The sequence below is a fragment of the Haliotis rubra genome, unplaced genomic scaffold (genome assembly GCF_003918875.1).
Source record: "Haliotis rubra isolate DU_JTF1 unplaced genomic scaffold, ASM391887v1 Scf885, whole genome shotgun sequence".
NCBI lineage: Eukaryota > Metazoa > Mollusca > Gastropoda > Lepetellida > Haliotidae > Haliotis > Haliotis rubra.
The window spans coordinates 314,308-335,328 of record NW_025767618.1 but is presented as its reverse complement, the minus strand read 5'-3'; the positions used below and the strand labels follow the sequence as shown (position 1 = coordinate 335,328).

The 21,021-nt window shown below is 39.7% G+C and overlaps 1 protein-coding gene across 1 annotated transcript; it reads left to right on the top strand.

Moving 5' to 3' along the window:
- Nucleotides 1-2,797: 2,797 nt before the first annotated feature.
- On the top strand, nt 2,798-13,166 carry LOC124263477. The gene is made up of 6 exons (XM_046698130.1): nt 2,798-2,837; nt 3,936-4,346; nt 7,480-7,638; nt 8,402-10,489; nt 13,004-13,099; nt 13,159-13,166. The coding sequence occupies exons 4-6, from the start codon at nt 8,440-8,442 to the stop codon at nt 13,164-13,166; spliced, it is 2,154 nt and encodes a 717-aa protein (XP_046554086.1). The 5' UTR covers nt 2,798-2,837; nt 3,936-4,346; nt 7,480-7,638; nt 8,402-8,439.
- Nucleotides 13,167-21,021: the final 7,855 nt, after the last annotated feature.

Here is a 21,021-nt window from a genome sequence, read left to right as displayed (position 1 = left end):
ATCTGTTCATCGAGAAAGGCATGCGTGTTGGGATTTCCATGGTCTCCAAACGCTACGCGAAAGCCAACAACAAATACATGGAAGGCTACGACTCGAGCAGCCCACCAATCACCTGCTCTTTCTCGACACCAACAACCCTGTACGGCTGGGCCATGAGCCAGTCTCTACCTACGGGAGGGTTTGAGTGTTTGGACGATGAGGTCGATATCATGAGCATCGCGCCGGATTCGAAAAAAGGCTACATCCTCGAAGTGGATTTGAAGTATCCCGCGGCATTGCATGCTGCTCACAACAGCTATCCGCTGGCTCCTGAACGGTTGACGGTGAACCGAGACTGGATGTCGACTAACAACACCCGTTGCTCGGAAAATATAAGCTGGCCAAAGTAGAAAAACTCGTTCCGAACTTGATGCACAAGACCATGTACGTGGTGCACTGTTGGAATCTGCAGCTGTACTTGTCGCTGGGTATGAAGCTGACTATAAATACATCGGGTGCTCAAATTTGATCAAAGTCCCTGGATGGAACCTCGCTGAGAAAAAAGGCCCCCAGTGACTTTGAGAAAAACCTCTACAAACTGATGAACAATTCAGTGTTCGGTAAAACCATGGAAAACTTGAGGAAACGCGTCAACGTAAAACTCGTGCGATCTCACGAGGAACAAAAACTCAGGAAACTCAGAGCCAGCCCGGCCTTCAACCTTAGCAAGCTATTCGATAATGACTTGGCAGCGCTACACATGAACAAAAGCCACATGAAGCTCAACCAACCCGTCTACGTGGGGATGAGCATTGTCGACTTGTCCAAACATCTCATGTACGATTTCTACTACAACGAGTTAAAAAATCAATATGGCGATCGACGTGAAGTGATGAAAACGGACACGGATTCACTGCTCATGGAAATTCGTACTGAGGACGTAAACGAGGACATGGCGAAACACAGCCACTTGTAAAATACCAGCAATTACCCCCCAAAAACGTCCTACACAGCACGACCAGTAAAAAGGTCCTCGGCAAGATGAAGGACGAATGCACAGGGACACCAATCGTCGAATACGTCGGATTGAGACCCAAGATGTATTCCATCCTGAAAGCCGACAACGGCGAGATCCGAAAGGCGAAAAGGGTCAAGAAATACGTGGTGAAACAACTCATCAAACACACCCTCTTCAAACAGGCTCTCTTCGATAAACGCACGTTCAAACTCCCCATGAACGCATTGAGAAGCGACAAACATAATATCTACGGCATCACCCTCAACAAGACCTCGCTGTTGCCCATGGATACAAAATGATGGATTGCGAATGATGGCATCCACACTTATAGCTAGGGATACCAACAGTAGACCTCGACGCGTTGGGTGTGTCCGAGACCCCCAATAAAGGAAACTCAGCTCTATGCGTCGAGACAATTGAATGAACGATAGCGTGTATACATCATGGAGAAGGTTTACTACAGACCCACTACATAAAGTCGTCACTGAATATTATGGCTACATTTAAATCCAATCCAAACCCCGTTGCTAAGATCGGCCGCCATCTTTGTTTGGCTTAGAAACCACAGTCCTGATCTGAGACCTTAAACCATGACCGCTCATAGCATGAGCGGTCAAACCTCAACACCAACCCAGTGCTGGCGTGACCTTTCATGAACCCTGACCGCTAATGAGACCGTGGTCCACCAGGGTATAATAAACTCGCATGTCTCTGAGCCGGCTGATACGCTGCACATACAAAAGTCAAGCCATCTGATGGCCAACTATGAATGTCTTTATTGTGTTTTGATGGGCATCATTGAAATGACTGTGTGCACCTGTCTCTGCGATATACTGTGTGCACCTGAAGATAGGAGAATGTCTCTCAGTGAGGGACAGGTACACACACTGTCACATTTAACAACAATAACAGTACAGTTTGGCCAACCATAGCAACATTACATGAATATTACAAACACTACATCAATGCACAGTATGTGACTGTACCAAACTCATGTGCCAATTATGACTTTACATATTAAAATGGAAAACTGTCATGGCCGACGCTAACAAGCACATGGCCATTGTTAAGTTTATAAATTGACCAGACATATAAATGTTAATTTAAATTAAAATATGTTCTAGTTTATAGTTAATAGTTGATAATTGTAATAAATGTTTAACATGTTTAATAAATTTAGTAAACCTATGCCTAACTTATCTCCAACTGAAACTGTGAAACGTTGACTCACCTGCATATAGAAGGAGAAAGTCTCTCAGTGAGGGACAGGTACATACACTGAGGAACAATCAACAGGTGAGCAACAAGAAAACTATGGCAAACCAATAGGGCCAATCACAGCCAAGAAGAGAATTGTTTGGCATAAGAAACCAATCAGTGGCAGGTAAGTGGCAATAAGGTGAGTCTACTTATAGAAAAGAAGAATTGAAGTGAATTGGGATGATTCCCAATTCAGAAAAAGAAGAGGGTGAAAATTAGAAGAACCGAGGAACCAAGATGGTGACCAGTGTTAGTAAACAATCAAGACCAGACAATGACATGACATGACATGACTGCTATTACAGCACCCATGCTATTACAGCACCCACATGGCACTTCAGGTAATTTTAATATTTTATAAAAAAATATGTGACATCTGTTTGTTTTGGTTTATTTATACAAATTATGATTTTTTTGGTAAAACCACAGAGTAAATTTTTTAATAAAATAAAATATGAACTGACATATGCCCAAACTATGTACAAAATACCACACTTTTCTTGTTTTAGCAGTAAAGAAATATCACACGGCTACAGAGCTGAATCTGTTCATCAACAGTCATACCAACTTATAAATAAAGGTAAGTGTGTTTTATAGAAATAATGATAATAAGAGAGGCTTTCTTGATACATCACTAGTCACACCTAAATGGAAGGTATAGTGATGTATGGCAGATAGTATTTACCAGTCTATTATAATCATCAAGCACTCACAACATCTTATTATGTTGGCGACGAATAGTGTAAAACTAGGAGAAGTAAGGTGCACCAATGCTGTTTTACGCACTTTATAAGCGTACTGACAGCTATTCCTATGGTATTATATATATCTTGCCATGTCATTGTAGCAGTGTGAGAGGTACTATTTTCAACTGCCATTAGCTGTGAGATTTATCATTTGAGTTTGAGACCAGTTAGGTTTGAATTGTAGATGGCTTCACCAATGTTAACAGTTCGATTGTATTAACATTCCACTAATATGCATGTGATAAAGATAAGAGTATTATGTTAGCAGTTAATTGTGTCAAACCTCAATGGCTGAGTATTATCAACCAATGTTCTTTTACCCTCTATAAGCCTAATGGCACTTTTTCCTATGGCATTGTAGGTGTCTTGCTATCTTATTGTAACTTTGTGAGAGGTATTATGCTCAACTTATACCAACTGGAACCGTCAGCACTAGCATGTAATATAGACACCATGCATGTATTTAAATTATATCTTACAATTCAGGTGAGCTACAGAGACCCCTGGCTTTATTTTGTTGACGACTTAGGTTTTGAAAGCTCTGTGGTAACAGGAATAGTCAGAATTATGAAAAGCCTTGTGAGGAACAAGTTTCTAAACACTCAAATGGGGTTATCCAGGGAAACTTTGATGAAATCGTACAACAACTGTACACTGGGTACCTGTAGTTAACTTACCTGTCTGTTATGAGGGAGGGGGCGGGAAGGGGGCTGCATGATAAAGTCATGGACAGACTCTACTGTGGTGAGTGGTGGTGAAATAGAGATTGTCCGACTGAACGTTACACACTGATTCCTGTGCAGTGTTTATGTGTTTATAGACAAACTTAAACTACATTATGTGTGGTGTATCATTTTAACAATGGGAGTATTCATATGACTTTTGTTTGTGTCCTTTGAGATCCAACTCTGACCTGTTTGTTCCCTTCGTAGATACAAAGTCTCTAGCACAACACATTGTGGGATGTTGTCAGCAACAGCAGGGAGAAGTATCAGCAGCACCACAGCAACAACAGCAACTCCAACCAGGGTCAGGTGGTGATGGTGATGAAAGAACGGTTCAGGCACACCTGTTCACAAGTACAACCTGTGTACTTCCTGGAACAACAAGTCCGCAGGTTCCGGGAACAGAAGCCTTGACACCAGAGTCCTCAAGTACATCTTGCGTAGTTCCTGAAACAACAAGTTTACAGGTTCCGGGAACAGAAGCCTTGACACCAGCACCAGGTTCCGGGACACCAGTGCCCACATCGTCTCTTCTGCCCAGAGTACCAGGATCTCTTGTATCACAGATACAGTCATCTGGGCTGCATCCAGTACCAGTCAGTGGGAATTCTCCTGCAGGTGGGTGGTTTTACTCTATATTGTTGACCTCTTTAAGATCAGCTATCATGTCATTCTTAATTATATAAAGGCGTGTGGCAGCTTTACTACTTTATAAACGCTTAGAAACTTAGCAAACCTTTATGACGGGCAAGGTGTAAATGGACCCAGTTGCCCGAACACCTATAAAACATTTAATTATCCATCTGTCTCTGAGCTATCATCACATCTCACCAACCATTAGAACCCAACTTCTCAGCAGAAAAACCCTTGAAGATTCGGGTTAGAATTGATCTTCAGTAACCCATGCTTGTTTAAAGAGGCGACTAACAGGATCGGTGGTCAGGCTCGCTGGTTTGGTTGACACATTGTTTCCCAATTGTGAAGGTCGATGCTCATGATGTTGATCAGTAGATTGTCTGGTCCAGACACGATTATTTACAGACAGCCGCTATATAACTGGAATATTGCTGAGTGCGGCATTAAACAACAACCAACCAATGTTATTCATTTCAGTCTCCAATGTCAAAACCTAAACAACAAACCACCAACTTAGCAGATAAGATCATATCATTTACATTTACCAATACCTCATGTTTTGTCAATTCCCAATATCTCCTACTTTTTCAGTCATAATATACCTTCAGCTGTGAAGCTATGGTTTCTATGTCACAGTGTTTGGCAGGGTGCCTTTGACCTCAACACAAGTCTTTATCAAGCTCTGTTCAATTTATGAACTGACTTCATTCGGCAGCCACATTTTATAGTTTGGCATGAAATGCATGTGGACCCGGCTTTTTGTAAATATCACTTCATCCAATGATCCATTCGATCTCAAACTGTGCAAGTGGATGTTTTTCCAGACAACCTAATCACATTGTAAATCACCGATTTTATGCATTTGTATTAAAGAATCTGTCTATGTAACTGTCAACCAAATAAACAGCAGAACGCAGACTGCTGGCAGAGGGAGGGAGCCAATGACCTGTAACAGCGGTAGTGTTGGGTCATAAAGGTAAATGCACATGCAGTTCATGATAGTTACCTGTGCACTGCACAGTGATAGAGCGTTTGGATCATTCACATTGACTACTTCTAGCTGTCATCATGAAAGCTTATTCAGATGATGCTAAACGTTTAATTAGAAATGTGTTTAATTATTTTTAAAAAAAGAGCAAACATAGGAAACCGATTTATAAGATGTCAGATTACATGAAACATACAACTTTTGCTCTTGGCATTAAAAAGAAAATCGTGCTAAAAATTGTGCAAAAATATACCAACAACCAATAAACAAAACCTTGTACAAAAGGGAGGCATCCAAAGTTAGATTCTTTTGACATCAGGGTCATATTTGCTAGAAATGAACACCTGTCCACAAGAAAGTTAAAACACATCCTTGCAGAGGATCACAAGACATTAATGTGTTTCTAGGTTTATGCTAACCAAACTACTGTTCAAATTTGGATACAAGTACAAGAAGGTAGCAAACCAGAAACTTGTAATGTGTGAGGGGTCTGATATTGTGAAATAAGGTGTAATTCTGAGAGAAATTAAGCAGGCAAGAGAGGATGGGTTCGAACCTATATATCTGGATGAGACCTGGGTCAATGCAAACCATACTGCTGCCAGACAGTGGTTACCCACTGATCCCAGTGATGGTAGAAAAATACCAACAGGCAAAGGTAAACATTTAATCGTTCTTCATGCTGGTTCCCACCGAGGATTCCTACCTGGTTCTAGATCAAAACAATAGGTGCCCAACTTCCAGTATAAGGAAGTCAGATATGCAGCAATGGCTAACAAATAGCAATATACAATTTTCAATTAAGGCCACTAAACCACAGTTGTACTCTTGATTAAACCTAACAAACCTCCTCCCACATATAACATTGACAACATGCTACGCCAACTCAGCCATAAGGTCTTGAGATTACCACCGTACCACTGTGATCTCAACCCAATCGAACTTATCTGGGGAGATCTTAAAAGTACAGTGGCCCGGAAAAATCAATCGTTCAAGTTGAATGATGTCAAGCACATTGTCAACACTGCTATATGTGACATTGACATTGTACGCTGGCATGCATGTGTTGAACATGTCAAGAAGGTGGAGAAAGAGTACTGGCTCAAAGATGGGCTTGAAGGAGCAAACAGTTAATCCTGTTGTCATTCTTCTGGACAGAATGGAGAGAACTTGCTGAAGTTTAATTCTGTTATTATATTTACAGATAATAATAGTATCCAGCCAGATATGCTCAAAGAAATATAACTTCTTTTAACAATGACAGTACGGACTAATTCCAACGACTTATAGTGTAACATGAAACACTCATTTCACATTAAATTATCATGAAAATATAAATAATAACTATCTATATGCTTAAAGCTATTGGAAATGCATTGCTTAATTTGGAATGTGAACGACATCAAAACATAACACTCCGTATGATGGTTAACAGTGGGCACCCACTTTACCCTATTCACGACCTGTGCCACCTCTTCATACCTGTCACGTGCATAGCTGCCCTACATTGACGAACGTTGACCTTTATGACCCAACACTGACGCGGTTACAGGTCATTGGCTCCCTCCCTCTGCCAGCAGTCTGCGTTCTGCTGTTTATTTGGTTGACAGTTACATAGACAGATTCTTTAATACAAATGCATAAAATCGGTGATTTACAATGTGATTAGGTTGTCTGGAAAAACATCCACTTGCACAGTTTGAGATCGAATGGATCATTGGATGAAGAGATATTTACAAAAAACCGGGTCCACATGCATTTCATGACAAACTATAGAAACAAATGCTGATGATATGTTTTCAGATTCACTAGAAATATTGAACACATCTATGAAACCTTCAGTCAAATGGCTTTTGTTACAGTAACACTATGAAGCTTTATGAAAGAGAGCAACATTTTGGAGATGTGACCATGGCAGTGTGTTTGACCTCAGCATAAATCTTTTTTTAAGCTCAGTTTTATCTATGCCATTTATATTTGGCAAACACGTTTCAGAAAACTATCATAACTAATACGAAGTGTTTTTGTCTGCTGGTGTTATCACCTGTTTTCAGAATCACTAGCAGAATCTAAGTTGAAATATGGATCACGTCTATGTAAGCTTCAGTCATGTGGTTTCTGTTACAGTCACACAGTACAACCTTATCCAAGTACGGCAGCAGTTTGGTGATGTGACAGTGAAGGGAGGCAAGAATCTGAACATTGGCGGAACTCAGAATGTCGGTACAGCTCCAACCAAACAGGAAGAAGAGGAGATACCACTGACTGCAGCACAGAAGATCAGGAGTGAGATATTTGATAATGTTTTCCCAATGATTGTCCATGTGGTGGTAATGTACGATTAAACCAGACTGATATAGTCTATGTACTAAACCATCAGGTTGCTCACCTTGCACGGAGGCCACAGACGCGTGGATGTCGTCAAACTGTTATCACAGATGCTCCTGTATAACCAGGTATCGAGACAAACTAAATTTGATGCTGGCTGGGCTCCGTGTCGGACGTGCACGGTTCAACTTCATCGGTCTTGACGTGGTGTTGATACTGGTGGGCGGCTTCAACAGGGGCAGTCTATAACTTGATTGTTTTGCTGAAAACTTCATGAATCGACGAGGAACGTCACGCTGCTCTATCTTTATCTCTCTATCTGTCACTTTCCCCGAGGCGTGCCTTTGTTATGCTTCAGTTTAGTGAGATATTCTCAATTTGATGGGTGATCCAACTGATTTTTGGTCACGTCTTGTTACTGACACTACCTTGCACATGACACCAGACTTTTGTTTATTCTTTATGCAATTTTGTCTTCTGCTATTTCAGCAGATGCCCACAATTTGTGGTACCTATTTAAGAACCTTAACAAAATTTGAGTAACTTTTATATGGGCCGGTAGGGTAACCTATTGGTAAAGGTGTTTGTTTGTCCAGGCGAAGACCCGGGTTTGATTCCCGATATGGGAACAATATGTGAAGCCCTTTTCTAGAGTAAAATGTTCAAATCTTAAGTTTGTTCACTTATATATAAATGTGTTAAATGTGCCTTGTTTCCACAGAAAGGACGACATCCAGGATACAGTTGTGGACTAAAGACATGGTGGAGACAGACGCCCTCAAGAAAGTGAAAGAGAAGCTACACAGAGGTGCAACATGGGTGACAATTACAGGAAGACCGGGAGAGGGGAAGTCCACAACCGCCTACATGGCTCTCAAAGACCTACACAGTCAGGGGAGACAAGTATACCAAGTGGTGTCACCAGAAGAGTTCACTGAGGTCATAATGGCCTGCTCTAACCCTGTCATTCTGTTAGATGACATATTTGGTGATCTCGAATTCGACGCTGCAGAATGGACCAAATGGAGACCAAGTCTACGACCTATTGTGGATGTGAAACATCCTGACAAATATGCTGAAAAAGATTCTTTGGACTTTTCGACCAAAACTGAAAAGGTTTCAGAGAAGACAAAAGGTGATCAAACACAGGTGAAACAAACAAGTCCAAACAAAGACAAAACTATCATAATTCTCATAGGCCGGGACTATGTGCTGAAATCCTCATTGGCAGACTTGGGAAGGATGGCAGATTACATTTCCAGTCCCCAATACGTGGTGGAAGTTTCCTCACAGAGAGACTCTTATGAGCGGAGGAAGATATGGCGTGTTCATGCTGAAACAAAAAACATAAACTTTAAAGAGTCAGTTGTGTCACAGATATGCGAGGTAGACTGTCCACATGGCTTCCCCCATGTATGTAAAATGTTTGTCGCAGCATATGAAAAGGATTGGACTCAAATTCGCCCAGAGGCTTTTTTTCAAGCGCCTATTGCTTTCCTCAACCAAACTTTGAATAAACTTATGAAAGATGAGGAAAAGCATTCACTGTTCATGGCAATGATTCAAAAAGATGGGGAGATTAGTGGACAAGAAATGGAGGCGGATGATAACCTCGGTTATAAACACAAAGACGTTGCTGACGATTTGGTTGGATCTTACCTCAAGAAGGAGGATGACACCTACATGTTTGATCATCCTTCTATTTATGACAGTGTTTCCTTTATTCTCAGTACAAAACAATTGAAGTTTGTTATTGAAAAATGTAGTTTGTCCTTTATAAATCAGCGACTTCGTCTTGCACCCCCTAGAGGGAGAGAGGAAAACGTCGCTGGTGAGGCAGGTCTTGTTGCAAGCATCCCATGGACATATGCTGGACATTTAGCCAGAAGATTTGCAAGTGAAATACACAGGAGGAATTTGTTGCATGTTTTATCCCACCAAGCATGTTGTAATTCAGACTTTGTTCACTTGCTAATGGACTGCCTGAAGACACAGTTTCACATGTATGCATTTGACATTGTGAAACTAACTGATAAGTCATCCAAACAGTCATTTTGTGAATTACTTCCCAGCAACAAATCACATCATCTCATGAAATATATTATGGAGAAAGAAAATATATCATTCAGCCAGGATGAAGGGAGGGACATTTTGTTGGGTGTGTGCATGAATGCTGCGTGCAGTGTACTGAAATACATCAGTGGACATATGGAACTTGATTTAAATGCTACATACGGTTGGAAGGAAACGACGCCGATTATGTTAGCAGCAGAAACCAGAGACAGCGTGTTTGTTAATCAGATTTTGTCTCTTGACCCTGACCTGAATGCAAGAGACGGGTTTGGTAAAAGCGTGTTTCATTATCTTTGTAAAAATGGCCTTACATTAGCCGTAAAGAATGTGCTTGACAAGGGAGTGGACGTTAATGAGGATCAAGGATCACGCTGGAAACACCCTCTATACATTGCCATAAAGAAAGGTCACGTAGAGGTGGTGAAACTGTTGGTTAACAGAGGATGTGATGTAGATAACAAGAAAGGTCTTAGATGTGCTGTTAGTAGCCTAAACGTGGACATGGTGCTGTTCTTTTTAAACAGAAGAGTACAGGTTGACAGTACTGTTGTGTGCAGAGCTTGTGAAGCTGGGGAGTTGAACATAGTTGAGAAGCTATTTGAGAAGGGTGCTACTGTTAATATGGTGTCATATTATGGATATACTCCACTTCACAGCGCATGTAAAGGAAATCCTACTGTTGTTGCATATTTGCTGAAAAAAGGAGCAAGTGTCTATCAAGCTTCAAATGTTAGAGGTGACACACCCCTTCATAAAGCAGCAGGATGTGGATCTACAAAGTGTGCTGACGTGTTACTGAAAGCTGGAGCTGATGTTAATGTTCAGAATATAAGAGGTGACACACCACTTCATAAAGCAGTAGGATGTGGATCTACAAAGTGTGCTGACGTGTTACTGAAGGCAGGAGCTGATGTTAATGTACAGAATGATACAGGTGACACACCACTTCATAAAGCAGCAGGATGTGGATCTACAAAGTGTGTTGACTTGGCTTCCCCCATGTTACTGTTACTGAAGGCTGGAGCTGATGTTAATCTACAGAATAATACAGGTGACACACCACTTCATGAAGCAGCAGAACGTGGATCTACAAAGTGTGTTGACGTGTTACTGAAGGCTGGAGCTGATGTTAATGTACAGAATGATACAGGTGACACACCACTTCATATAGCAGCAAGGAGGGGATCTACAGAGTGTGTTGTGTTACTGAAGGCTGGAGCTGATGTTAATGTACAGAATGATACAGGTGACACACCACTTCATAAAGCAGCAGAACGTGGATCTACAAAGTGTGTTGACGTGTTACTGAAGGCTGGAGCTGATGTTAATGTACAGAATGATAGAGGTGACACACCACTTCATATAGCAGCAAGGAGGGGATCTACAGAGTGTGTTGTGTTACTGAAGGCTGGAGCTGATGTTAATGTACAGAATGATACAGGTGACACACCACTTCATGAAGCAGCAGAACGTGGATCTACAAAGTGTGTTGACGTGTTACTGAAGGCTGGAGCTGATGTTAATGTACAGAATGATAGAGGTGACACACCACTTCATAAAGCAGCAGGATGTAGACATACAAAGTGTGTTGACGTGTTACTGAAGGCTGGAGCTGATGTTAATGTACAGAATAATACAGGTGACACACCACTTCATAAAGCAGCAGCAGTATGGTGGGAATCTACAAAGTGTGTTGATGTGTTACTGAAGGCTGGGGCTGATGTTAATGTACAGAATAATACAGGTGACACACCACTTCATAAAACAGCAAGGAGGGGATCTACAGAGTGTGTTGATGTGTTACTGAAGGCTGGAGCTGATGTTAATGTACAGAATAATACAGGTGACACAGCACTTCATATAGCAGCAAGGAGGGGATCTACAGAGTTAGTTGATGTGTTACTGAAGGCTGGGGCTGATGTCCATGTACAGAATAATACAGGTGACACACCACTTCCTATAGCAGCAGGAGTGGGATCTACAAAGAATGTTGATGTGTTCCTGAAGGCTGGAGCTGATGTCCATGTACAGAATAATACAGGTGACACACCACTTCATATAGCAGCAGCAGGATGGGGATCTACAGAGTGTGTTGACGTGTTACTGAAGGCTGGAGCTGATGTTAATGTACAGAATGATACAGGTGACACACCATTTCCTATAGCAGCAGGAGAGGGATCTACAGAGTGTGTTGACGTGTTACTGAAGGCTGGAGCTGATGTTAATGTACAGAATAATACAGGTGACACAGCACTTCACATAGCAGCAGCAGGAGGGGGATCTACAGAGTTAGTTGATGTGTTACTGAAGGCTGGAGCTGATGCGAATGTACAGAATAATACAGGTGACACACCACTTCATATAGCAGCAAGAATGGGATCTACAAATTGTGTTGATGTATTACTGCAGGCTGGAGCTGATGTCCATGTACAGAATGATACAGGTGACACAGCACTTCATACAGCAGCAAGAATGGGATCTACAGAGTGTGTTGACGTGTTACTGAAGTCTGGAGCTGATGTTCATGTACAGAATCATAGAGGTGACACAGCACTTCGTGAAGCAGCAGGAGGGGGATCTACAGAGTGTGTTGATGTGTTACTGAAGGCTGGAGCTGATGTTAATGTTCAGAATAATACAGGTGACACACCACTTTATACAGCAGTATCAACGAGACGGGGATCTACAAAGTGTGTTGATGTGTTACTGAAGGCTGGAGCTGATGTTAATGTACAGAATAATAGAGGTGACACACCACTTCATAAAGCAGCAGGAGCATGGTGGGGACCTGCAGACTGTGTTGATGTGTTACTAAAGGCTGGAGCTGATGTTAATGTACAGAATAATACAGGTGACACACCACTTCATGAAGCAGCAGGAGTGAGATCTACAGAGTGTGTTGATGTGTTACTGAAGGCTGGAGCTGATGTTAATGTACAGAATAATAGAGGTGACACACCACTTAATGAAGCAGCAGGAGGGGGATCTACAGAGTGTGTTGATGTGTTACTGAAGGCTGGAGCTGATGTTAATGTACAGAATAATGCAGGTGACAAACCACTTCATCGAGCAGCATGGTGGGGATCTACAGAGTCAGTTGATGCGTTCCTGAAGGCTGGAGCTGATGTCCATGTACAGAATAATACAGGTGACACACCACTTCATAAAGCAACAGCAGGAGAGGGATCTGCAAAGTGTGTTGACGTGTTACTGAAGGCTGGAGCTGATGTTAATGTTCAGAATAATACAGGTGACACACCACTTCATGAAGCAGCAGCAGCGTGGCGATCTACAGAGAATGTTGATGTGTTACTGAAGGCTGGAGCTGATGTCCATGTTCAGAATAATACAGGTGACACACCACTTCATAAAGCAGCAGCAGCAGTATGGAGGGGATCTACAAAGTGTGTTGATGTGTTGCTGAAGGCTGGAGCTGATGTTAATGTACAGAATAATACAGGTGACACACCACTTCATACAGCAGCAGGAGGGGGATCTACAGAGTGTGTTGATGTGTTGCTGAAGGCTGGGGCTAATGTCCATGTACAGAATAATACAGGACAGAAACCACTGCACTAGTTGCAAGTCTTATCAATGTAGATTCAATAGACATTTGTTGATTTAATTGATCAGTGCAGGAAAGGTTACTAGATATATGTCACTTTGTTACTGTTTATGTGACGAGTTAAAAATAGAACGAAGGCAAGAACATTATAGCTTCTGTTCTTTAGGATTGAAAGTGGAAACTGACAGTACTGTCGGAACTAGAAAAAAATCAGAGATTATTGCAAAAATGAGCAAAGCAGTGTTTTTTTGTAAGTCCAAAGCGACTTAGTTGGAACAGACCATGGCTTTATGCAAATTAGTGTAATAATTCCAGATATTGTATTAAAAAGGACACTTTTTAAATGCCCATTTTGAAATTAGACTCATTATAACGATTGCTGACGTAAAAAATAATAACTTAAAGGTCACATGCAACCAAAAAATCAAACATAATTAAAACACAATTATCACTTATTTATGACATGTAATATACATTGCTGGTTATGAAAAAACATATAAACAAAATTATAAGCCTACAATGAAAAGTGCAATATTTTGTACTTGGGTTTACTTCCCAAGAAACGAAGCAGCTAGGATACCGAACCCAGTCAGAGCGGGTGGGTGTGTGCACTCATTTGTAATGGCTGGTTCATCTGCAGATGCCCTCACGGCTCATTGTGTGTGTATATATAGAGATGTTGGGTTTTGTAAATACATGCTCGTTTTTTGTGTATAACATTTTGCAATCAACAGACATCATAACATGTCATGTATACAAGTATCATACCTGCCTGTCTGTGTAATTACATAATGTGGCAGAGACCGAACTCGGGCCATAAATCAATGCGTATTGTTTATGGTGTATAGGCTGATAGGTGTTAAGTTCAAATTGCATGTGGTCAGTGATCGAATTTGTGTATTGAATATTTTCATTTGCAGATGGGCAGGCAGACATATAGGTGTTAATAAAAACAGATATTGAGTTTTGTCTGTGACAACGACATATCTATATCACAGTTAGAAATTCTGTCAACGCCAAATAATGACATTGCTTTTAAGTATCGAACTGAGAAAGTAACTCGGTAAGAAATACGGGTGATGAAATAGACAAATGAAATTATATAAACAGTTAAATCGGTAATCTACTGTAATAACATATAAAAAGCTCGCGCCTGTGAAATATCAACAAAACGTTAGAAAAATAGCTCACACCAAAGCCTTCACCGAGTATTCACCAGGACAACCCGCTTCCAAGCTGCGCGAGCATATACTGTATATTTCACTGCGCATGTGCTATGAGCGCAGCCCAGCTGTTGAAACCACTTCAATTACCCCAAGCGCTGGGGGAAAATTAGTGAATCGTTTGAACTACGATTTCGCGCGGGTTTTTTCATCACGTTATTTTTCAACTTTATAAGTTGAAATTGCATTTTTGATGATTTGTTTCGGTAAGTCCATACCGAAACGTATCACAATCTGCAAAGTTGTGTTTTACGTTGCATGTGACCTTTAAATACTGAAACTATTAAGGATGTAGCTAACATGGAGTCTCACTAACACTATAAAAACAGATGGGTGTCGCAGACAGTGGTTGGGCTCATCCTGGAGGATAGAGATATCAGCTAAGAAAAGATAATCCTTTAGGGGAATTAAACTGGGGAAGTAAACGGCATGTCATAACAATTTACAAATATTATCCTGTCCTGTTGATCTTCGGCTGGTCATGCCACCAATATATTTTGAGACATTGAATACGATGACTGATTTAAGCTTTTCTATGGGTATCATACTCTTTACATATTTCAACATTAAGTTTATGATAGAAAGACACGTAAGATGTAACTCAACAGATGAGACATATTCAACACACATGAACAAGCATGAAATATCTTTGAGATGACCCATTGTGCCTGCACGCATCACATGCATTTCATGTCCGGTGAGTCGTCGTCATACCTGGCTGAGCGACCTAACTGTCACCTATAGTGTGATCTATTGTTTTGCCGATTTTATAGATAAACATGTTTTTATGGATATCCTATTGCGCATCCCACTGAACGCTAGTTAGGCTGATGTGGGTTTTTGCAATTTGCAATCGTGAAAATTATAGGGATACAGAGTAACAGCATAAACAGTTTTTTTCCCTATTTCCGACAGTACTTTAATACAGGTTTTGTATTGCCAAAGAATCCACATTGAAATTCTTCAGTGGAAGCGTCCACCATGAAAAATAGCACTAAACTCTGTGTAGTTCGTATTTTCTTTGTGTTGACAGTCTTTAACCCCACCATTGTCAAACTGCATTACCCATAAATTCATGTACAGAGAATTTTATCGGAGCATGTGAGTCATACTGATTTTACAAGACATGTGTCAGTGTTTCCTGAGCAAGCACAATTACAATATTTCCCTGGTTGCTGAGTATTTCCTAGTCCTTTTTTGTGATTCCTTTTGGATAAATGTTCTGATCATGACCGAACACATCAAATGTCGATGTATATATCAACAATTTGTGCTATGACATTATTCCAATCTTACACTTTCTAAAGAATGAACAATGTCATCGGGATGAGGCAAATAATACCTTAACATGGACTTAGAGCTAAGCTTGTTTTATACAACAGCGCCATGGTCTTTAATGATCTTTGGTATTTCTGACTCTGTGAGGAGTAAATGCTTGTACGACCTAATTTTGTCTATAATCACATAGTATTTCCTTTGCTTATTAATTATCAAGTTGATATATATATGAATTATATGTTTGTATTTATACATTCTGGATCAATATTATATTACCTAATGATTGTTAGGGTGGTATTGCCACACAAATTGTAATATCTGGAACTCAAATATATATTCAATCTGTTATTTGCCACAGAGGTCCATTGTTACATGTGATTAGTTGCAGACAATCACAATCAAGTGCTATTTTGACATGAACGTCCGGCGTTATGTATGTATGTATGTATGTATGTATGTATGTATGTATGTATGTATGTATGTATGTATGTATGTATGTATGTATGTATGTATGTATGTATGTATGTATGTATGTGTGTGTGTGTGTGTGTGTGTGTGTGTGTGTGTGTGTGTATGTATGTATGTATGTATGTATGTGTGTGTGTGTGTGTGTGTGTGTGTAAACATCTGGCATTATGTATGTGTGTGTGTGTAGTGTTGTACATTGTGTGTGCTTGGTGGTGTGTGTGTGTGTGTGTGTGTATATATATATATATATATATATATATACATATATGTTTTGTATTTATACATTCTGGATCAATATTATATTACAAATATTGACTATGAACGAGAGACCGTAAATAATTCGTTTTTACATGCAGAAGGAATGGTCTGATATGCAACTGTTTTATTGTTTTATTGTGTTTGGACAATTGAAATCGTGCATATATGCACATAAGGCTGCATTCATGATACAATACCATGAAATAATTCGATTGAACATTTCACAGTCATTGATACTTGATATAAAATCTGAATGCAGCAGTTGTAGTTCTATACTTGCAAGGTCTTAGTTCACCGTCGCTTTATCCTACGTTTGAATGACACAGCTATCTTAAAGATCACATATACTCTAGGGGGGTACAAATACATAAATCACTAATTGGCATCGTTATAAATGAATCCCTGTCATTAAAACTACTCATTTCGATCTTTAATTGACTTAAATCGACCTTTTTGACAACAGTGCACAATTCTCACCCGCAAACGAAATTTCAACCAATCAGAGCGGCGCGTGTCTGTGACGTGATATGAGGAATAGATATGAGGGCCGATGCAGAATTCATGTACATATCAGGGGGTAAATTAACTTGTTTACAGGTTTGTATAAACCTGACATCATGACAACTGTTGTGGAAAATGAAAGCTATATGTTCTCACAATCTACTGTCATTTAATTTTGTCTCCTGCTTTGCCTAGTTTCCGAGTTACAACCAAAATTTCATAGACGATGATTCCCTCTAAATCGCTTGGTATGGCTAGGCTGTATTTGTTCGAGCCAGACGCTAGTGATAGCAGTCGGCAGCCTGTCTATCTCCGAATTCAATAAGAACATTTAGCTAGAACTGAGAACTGAGAACATAGCTTATGGATGCAATTAATGTGCTTGTAATTGTTTTGTTATACTTTGTTCATAAATAAAAAACAAACAACTGAAAAAGTGTTTCTTTTTTTTTTTCCTGTTACTTTTTTCTCGATCACCGTATTTCTTATGCAACATTGAAGTTCTGTTCGTATTCTCAAAACTGTGTCGGCCCATAAGTTTTCACATGCAATACAGCAATTAATACTCCCTTGTTGTAACCCGTGTAAGGTGGTATAAACCTACACATGTTATTTGTCATCATTAGCTTGATGGTCAGTTAATGAATTTATAACAGGTATAATTAGTGATAACACCACTTAGATTACCCAACGAAGGTTCCCATTTGGCATTTCTTGTGTCTGGAGTAAATACTCAACATTATAAACATCGATCAAAGGATTAATCGATAACACGCTGATTGATTAATTACTTTTATCTTGCACAACGGATTTGTCAAAAGGTAGTGTTTATGTCTGTAGATTTACTAATCTATACTGAATTCACTCTGTCGTGTCTGTGTCTGCGTAAAAACAACGTCCTTCTTTCAAAGGATTAACCGCCAGTACATTGCTTGATTGCTCATTATTGGCTAACTAAATTACATGTTTTTAAAGAATGGCGGACATTATGCAATTAGTTGCCAGGTGTATTATCTTGGGTGACCAATGGGTATCCTCCCATTACCTCTACAGCTTATAACAACAAAGTTCACGGTCCAGTGCAATGCTAATCCCCTTCCTGTTACCTGTTACCTGGACAATGGACTAGCCCAAACACATGAACACAAGATTTAATGTTTTAATTTATGGATTTAATTACACAAATAAATGAATATAATACACAGATATCTTCCTGGTCGTGACATGAATATGAGCAGCAGGTCATGTTAACTTTTTAACCGGACCTTCTGGCTATCCTCTGGCGGATGATTATGCTCCGTCGAATTCCTCAAAACATTTCCGACTGTTGTGACTCGGCCTCTGCAAGTTGACTGGACACACTTCCAGTGTACACAAGACTGCCTCTCGACATTCTTAGTGTGTAGATAACCCTCAAATAGGACTTTGGTGCTACCTCTCCGTGACATAACAAACTCAACATTGCGAAGACCAGCCATGTTGATGTCATGCTAGTTTGTTTCCAACATTTATATATTATGCTAAGTCATCTCAAATTACTAGTCTCATCTCAGTGTCAGTTTCAACATTTACTTCATTTCATCTTAAACTTTCTCTAACCAAGAACACCTTAATCCTTTCTATGTTGTATACACAACACTTTAATGGGTAAGTTCATTATGCCAGACAGGTAAATGCCGTGTGTTGTTTTAACTAATTGTAGTGGTACTGGGATGTAGGGGTAATGGGATACAACCGACCAATGAGACTGTACACCAATGTGAAATACCTTAAACGATAAATCACTTTTCGTATATTAGGCTGTTAAAAGACGCATCACTTGGAACAGCTGCAGATGAATGTCATATCACTCGTTTTTGTGGATATTAATGGATACATTCCTCGAACAAGGTAATGGCCTGACATTGTTCCTATAACTTTAATCTGTTTTAATTTTAATATTTGCAATTTGTTTTTATTCATTTGTCGTAGCATTCAACAGTATCAGCAGATCGTCTGCTTTTTATTAAGCTTCAAAATGCATACAAGTATGATAATAAACCTATTGGGATTATAAGACCAAATATAAAGACGTACATTGACTAGTATCTACATACTGGTGAGTTGACGTTAACTACGTGAATGTAGCCAGAATTTATCGCGCAGTATTGTCACTTCGACCCCTACCTCGCTTCCGTGGAAGAAATCGTTATGTTACAAGTTGTGTCATGCAAAATCCTTTTAGTCATTATTCAAATACACATTTAACTACGAGTAGAAAGTAGTTTTGATTTTCTAACTTGATGAAAACAAACCATAATCTCATTAATTCTAACAGACTTTAGCCCGTTACTTCACGATGTTCAAAAATGGCGGCGCTGAACATCCGCCAGTTTGAGGATAAATGCTATTTAGGTTTGTTTTCACCGAGTAACAAAATCAAAGCTACTTTCTACTGGTAGTAAAATATGTATTTGATTGATGGCCAATATGATTTTGCATGACATAGCTTATAACATAACAATTTCTCTCGTGGAAGCGAGGTGGGTGTCAAAATAATAATACTAAACAATATTATTGTCACTTCGACCACAACCTCGCTTCCGAGGAAGAAATCGTAATGTTACAAGTTGTGTCATGGAAAATCTTTATGGTTATCAATCATATACATATTTTACTACAACTAGTAAGTAGTTTTGATTCTTTAACTTCCCTGAAGCGATCTAAACACAAGTAAGATATGGTTTCAGGCTTCCACAACGCTCGCTTCGCACTCACAAACATAACCCATTTAGCACGAACTGTGGGGTCCTGTGGAAATCTGTGCATGGTGACACCATCGCCAGACCCCTAGGAGCAATTGACGATAGCGCAACGATTCGACATGTCTTCATTGATGTCGAGAACTCATCAAAATGACGAGCTTGCAACACACTTTCTATACAACTAACTGAAAAGCCTTCCTCATATGACGTCACTGCAGTGCTCTGGACACAGAGTTACGTAACCTGTCTGTGGTTTCGTTGGCGGGCGAGAGTGAAGCAGGCGACCTTTTGGCAACTTTTAATGGCTCGGTATTAATTGACCACAGGTTTTTTAAGAATGAATTTGGTGTTCCGGGTAAGACTAACCACAAATCTTTCATATGTAATGGTTAAAAGAGTACAAAAAACAAAGTTTAGTTGCTCTTTAAGTGTGTTTATTGAAGGAACAGAGAGTGGAGACAGTTGTTGACTGAAAATTGTTAAAGGTATTGAAATATCTTTGTAATTAATATTTGAATGGAATACAAATGAGCAAATGACATATTGCAAGACAATGTCCTAAGAAATATGTTGAATATATCCTTATCAAAGAGAGGCCCAGTTGAGTGTTCTGCGACTTTGCCAAATGACGTGTATATCTGGCAAGATATGTCAGTATAAAATCAAGTAATATTCTCTGGCAGCTAGCCATGGAGAAGAATGATCAGTTAACTGGTATTACAAGACTTGTTTTCTATGGATCAGCTCACATTATTTCTAGAGAGTGCTATTGTAAAACGTTTGTCAATGATGTTGTAAATGTACCCTTCCACACCATATCTGATATTCTGAAAATAAATAACTTTTGTTAAGTTCTAGGGAAAGATGATGATGCTATTTTTGCGTTTTTATTGATGGGTGGTTAAAAGAATGTGTGATGGAACTAGAAAGAGATGTTTGGAGCAGAAGAAATAATCAATGTAATCCATTTATAAGGTTGGTTGGTTGGTTTGTTGTTTAACGTTGCGCTTAGCAATATTCCTGCTATAGCTGTTGCTATATTCCAGCAATATTCCAACTATAGCTGTTGCTGTATTCCAGCAATATTCCAACTATAGCTGTTGCTATATTCCAGCAATATTCCAACTATAGCTGTTGCTATATTCCAGCAATATTCCAACTATAGCTGTTGCTATATTCCAGCAATATTCCAACTATAGCTGTTGCTATATTCCAGCAATATTCCAACTAT

Coding starts and splice junctions, on each gene's coding strand:
- LOC124263477 (XM_046698130.1), top strand. CDS start 8,440: ATGGTGGAGACAGACGCCCTCAAGAAAGTGAAAGAGAAGCTACACAGA. Junction 10,490..13,003: donor TCAAGCTTCAAATGTTAGAG/GTGACACACCCC, acceptor AGAATAATACAG/GTGACACACCACTTCATGAA.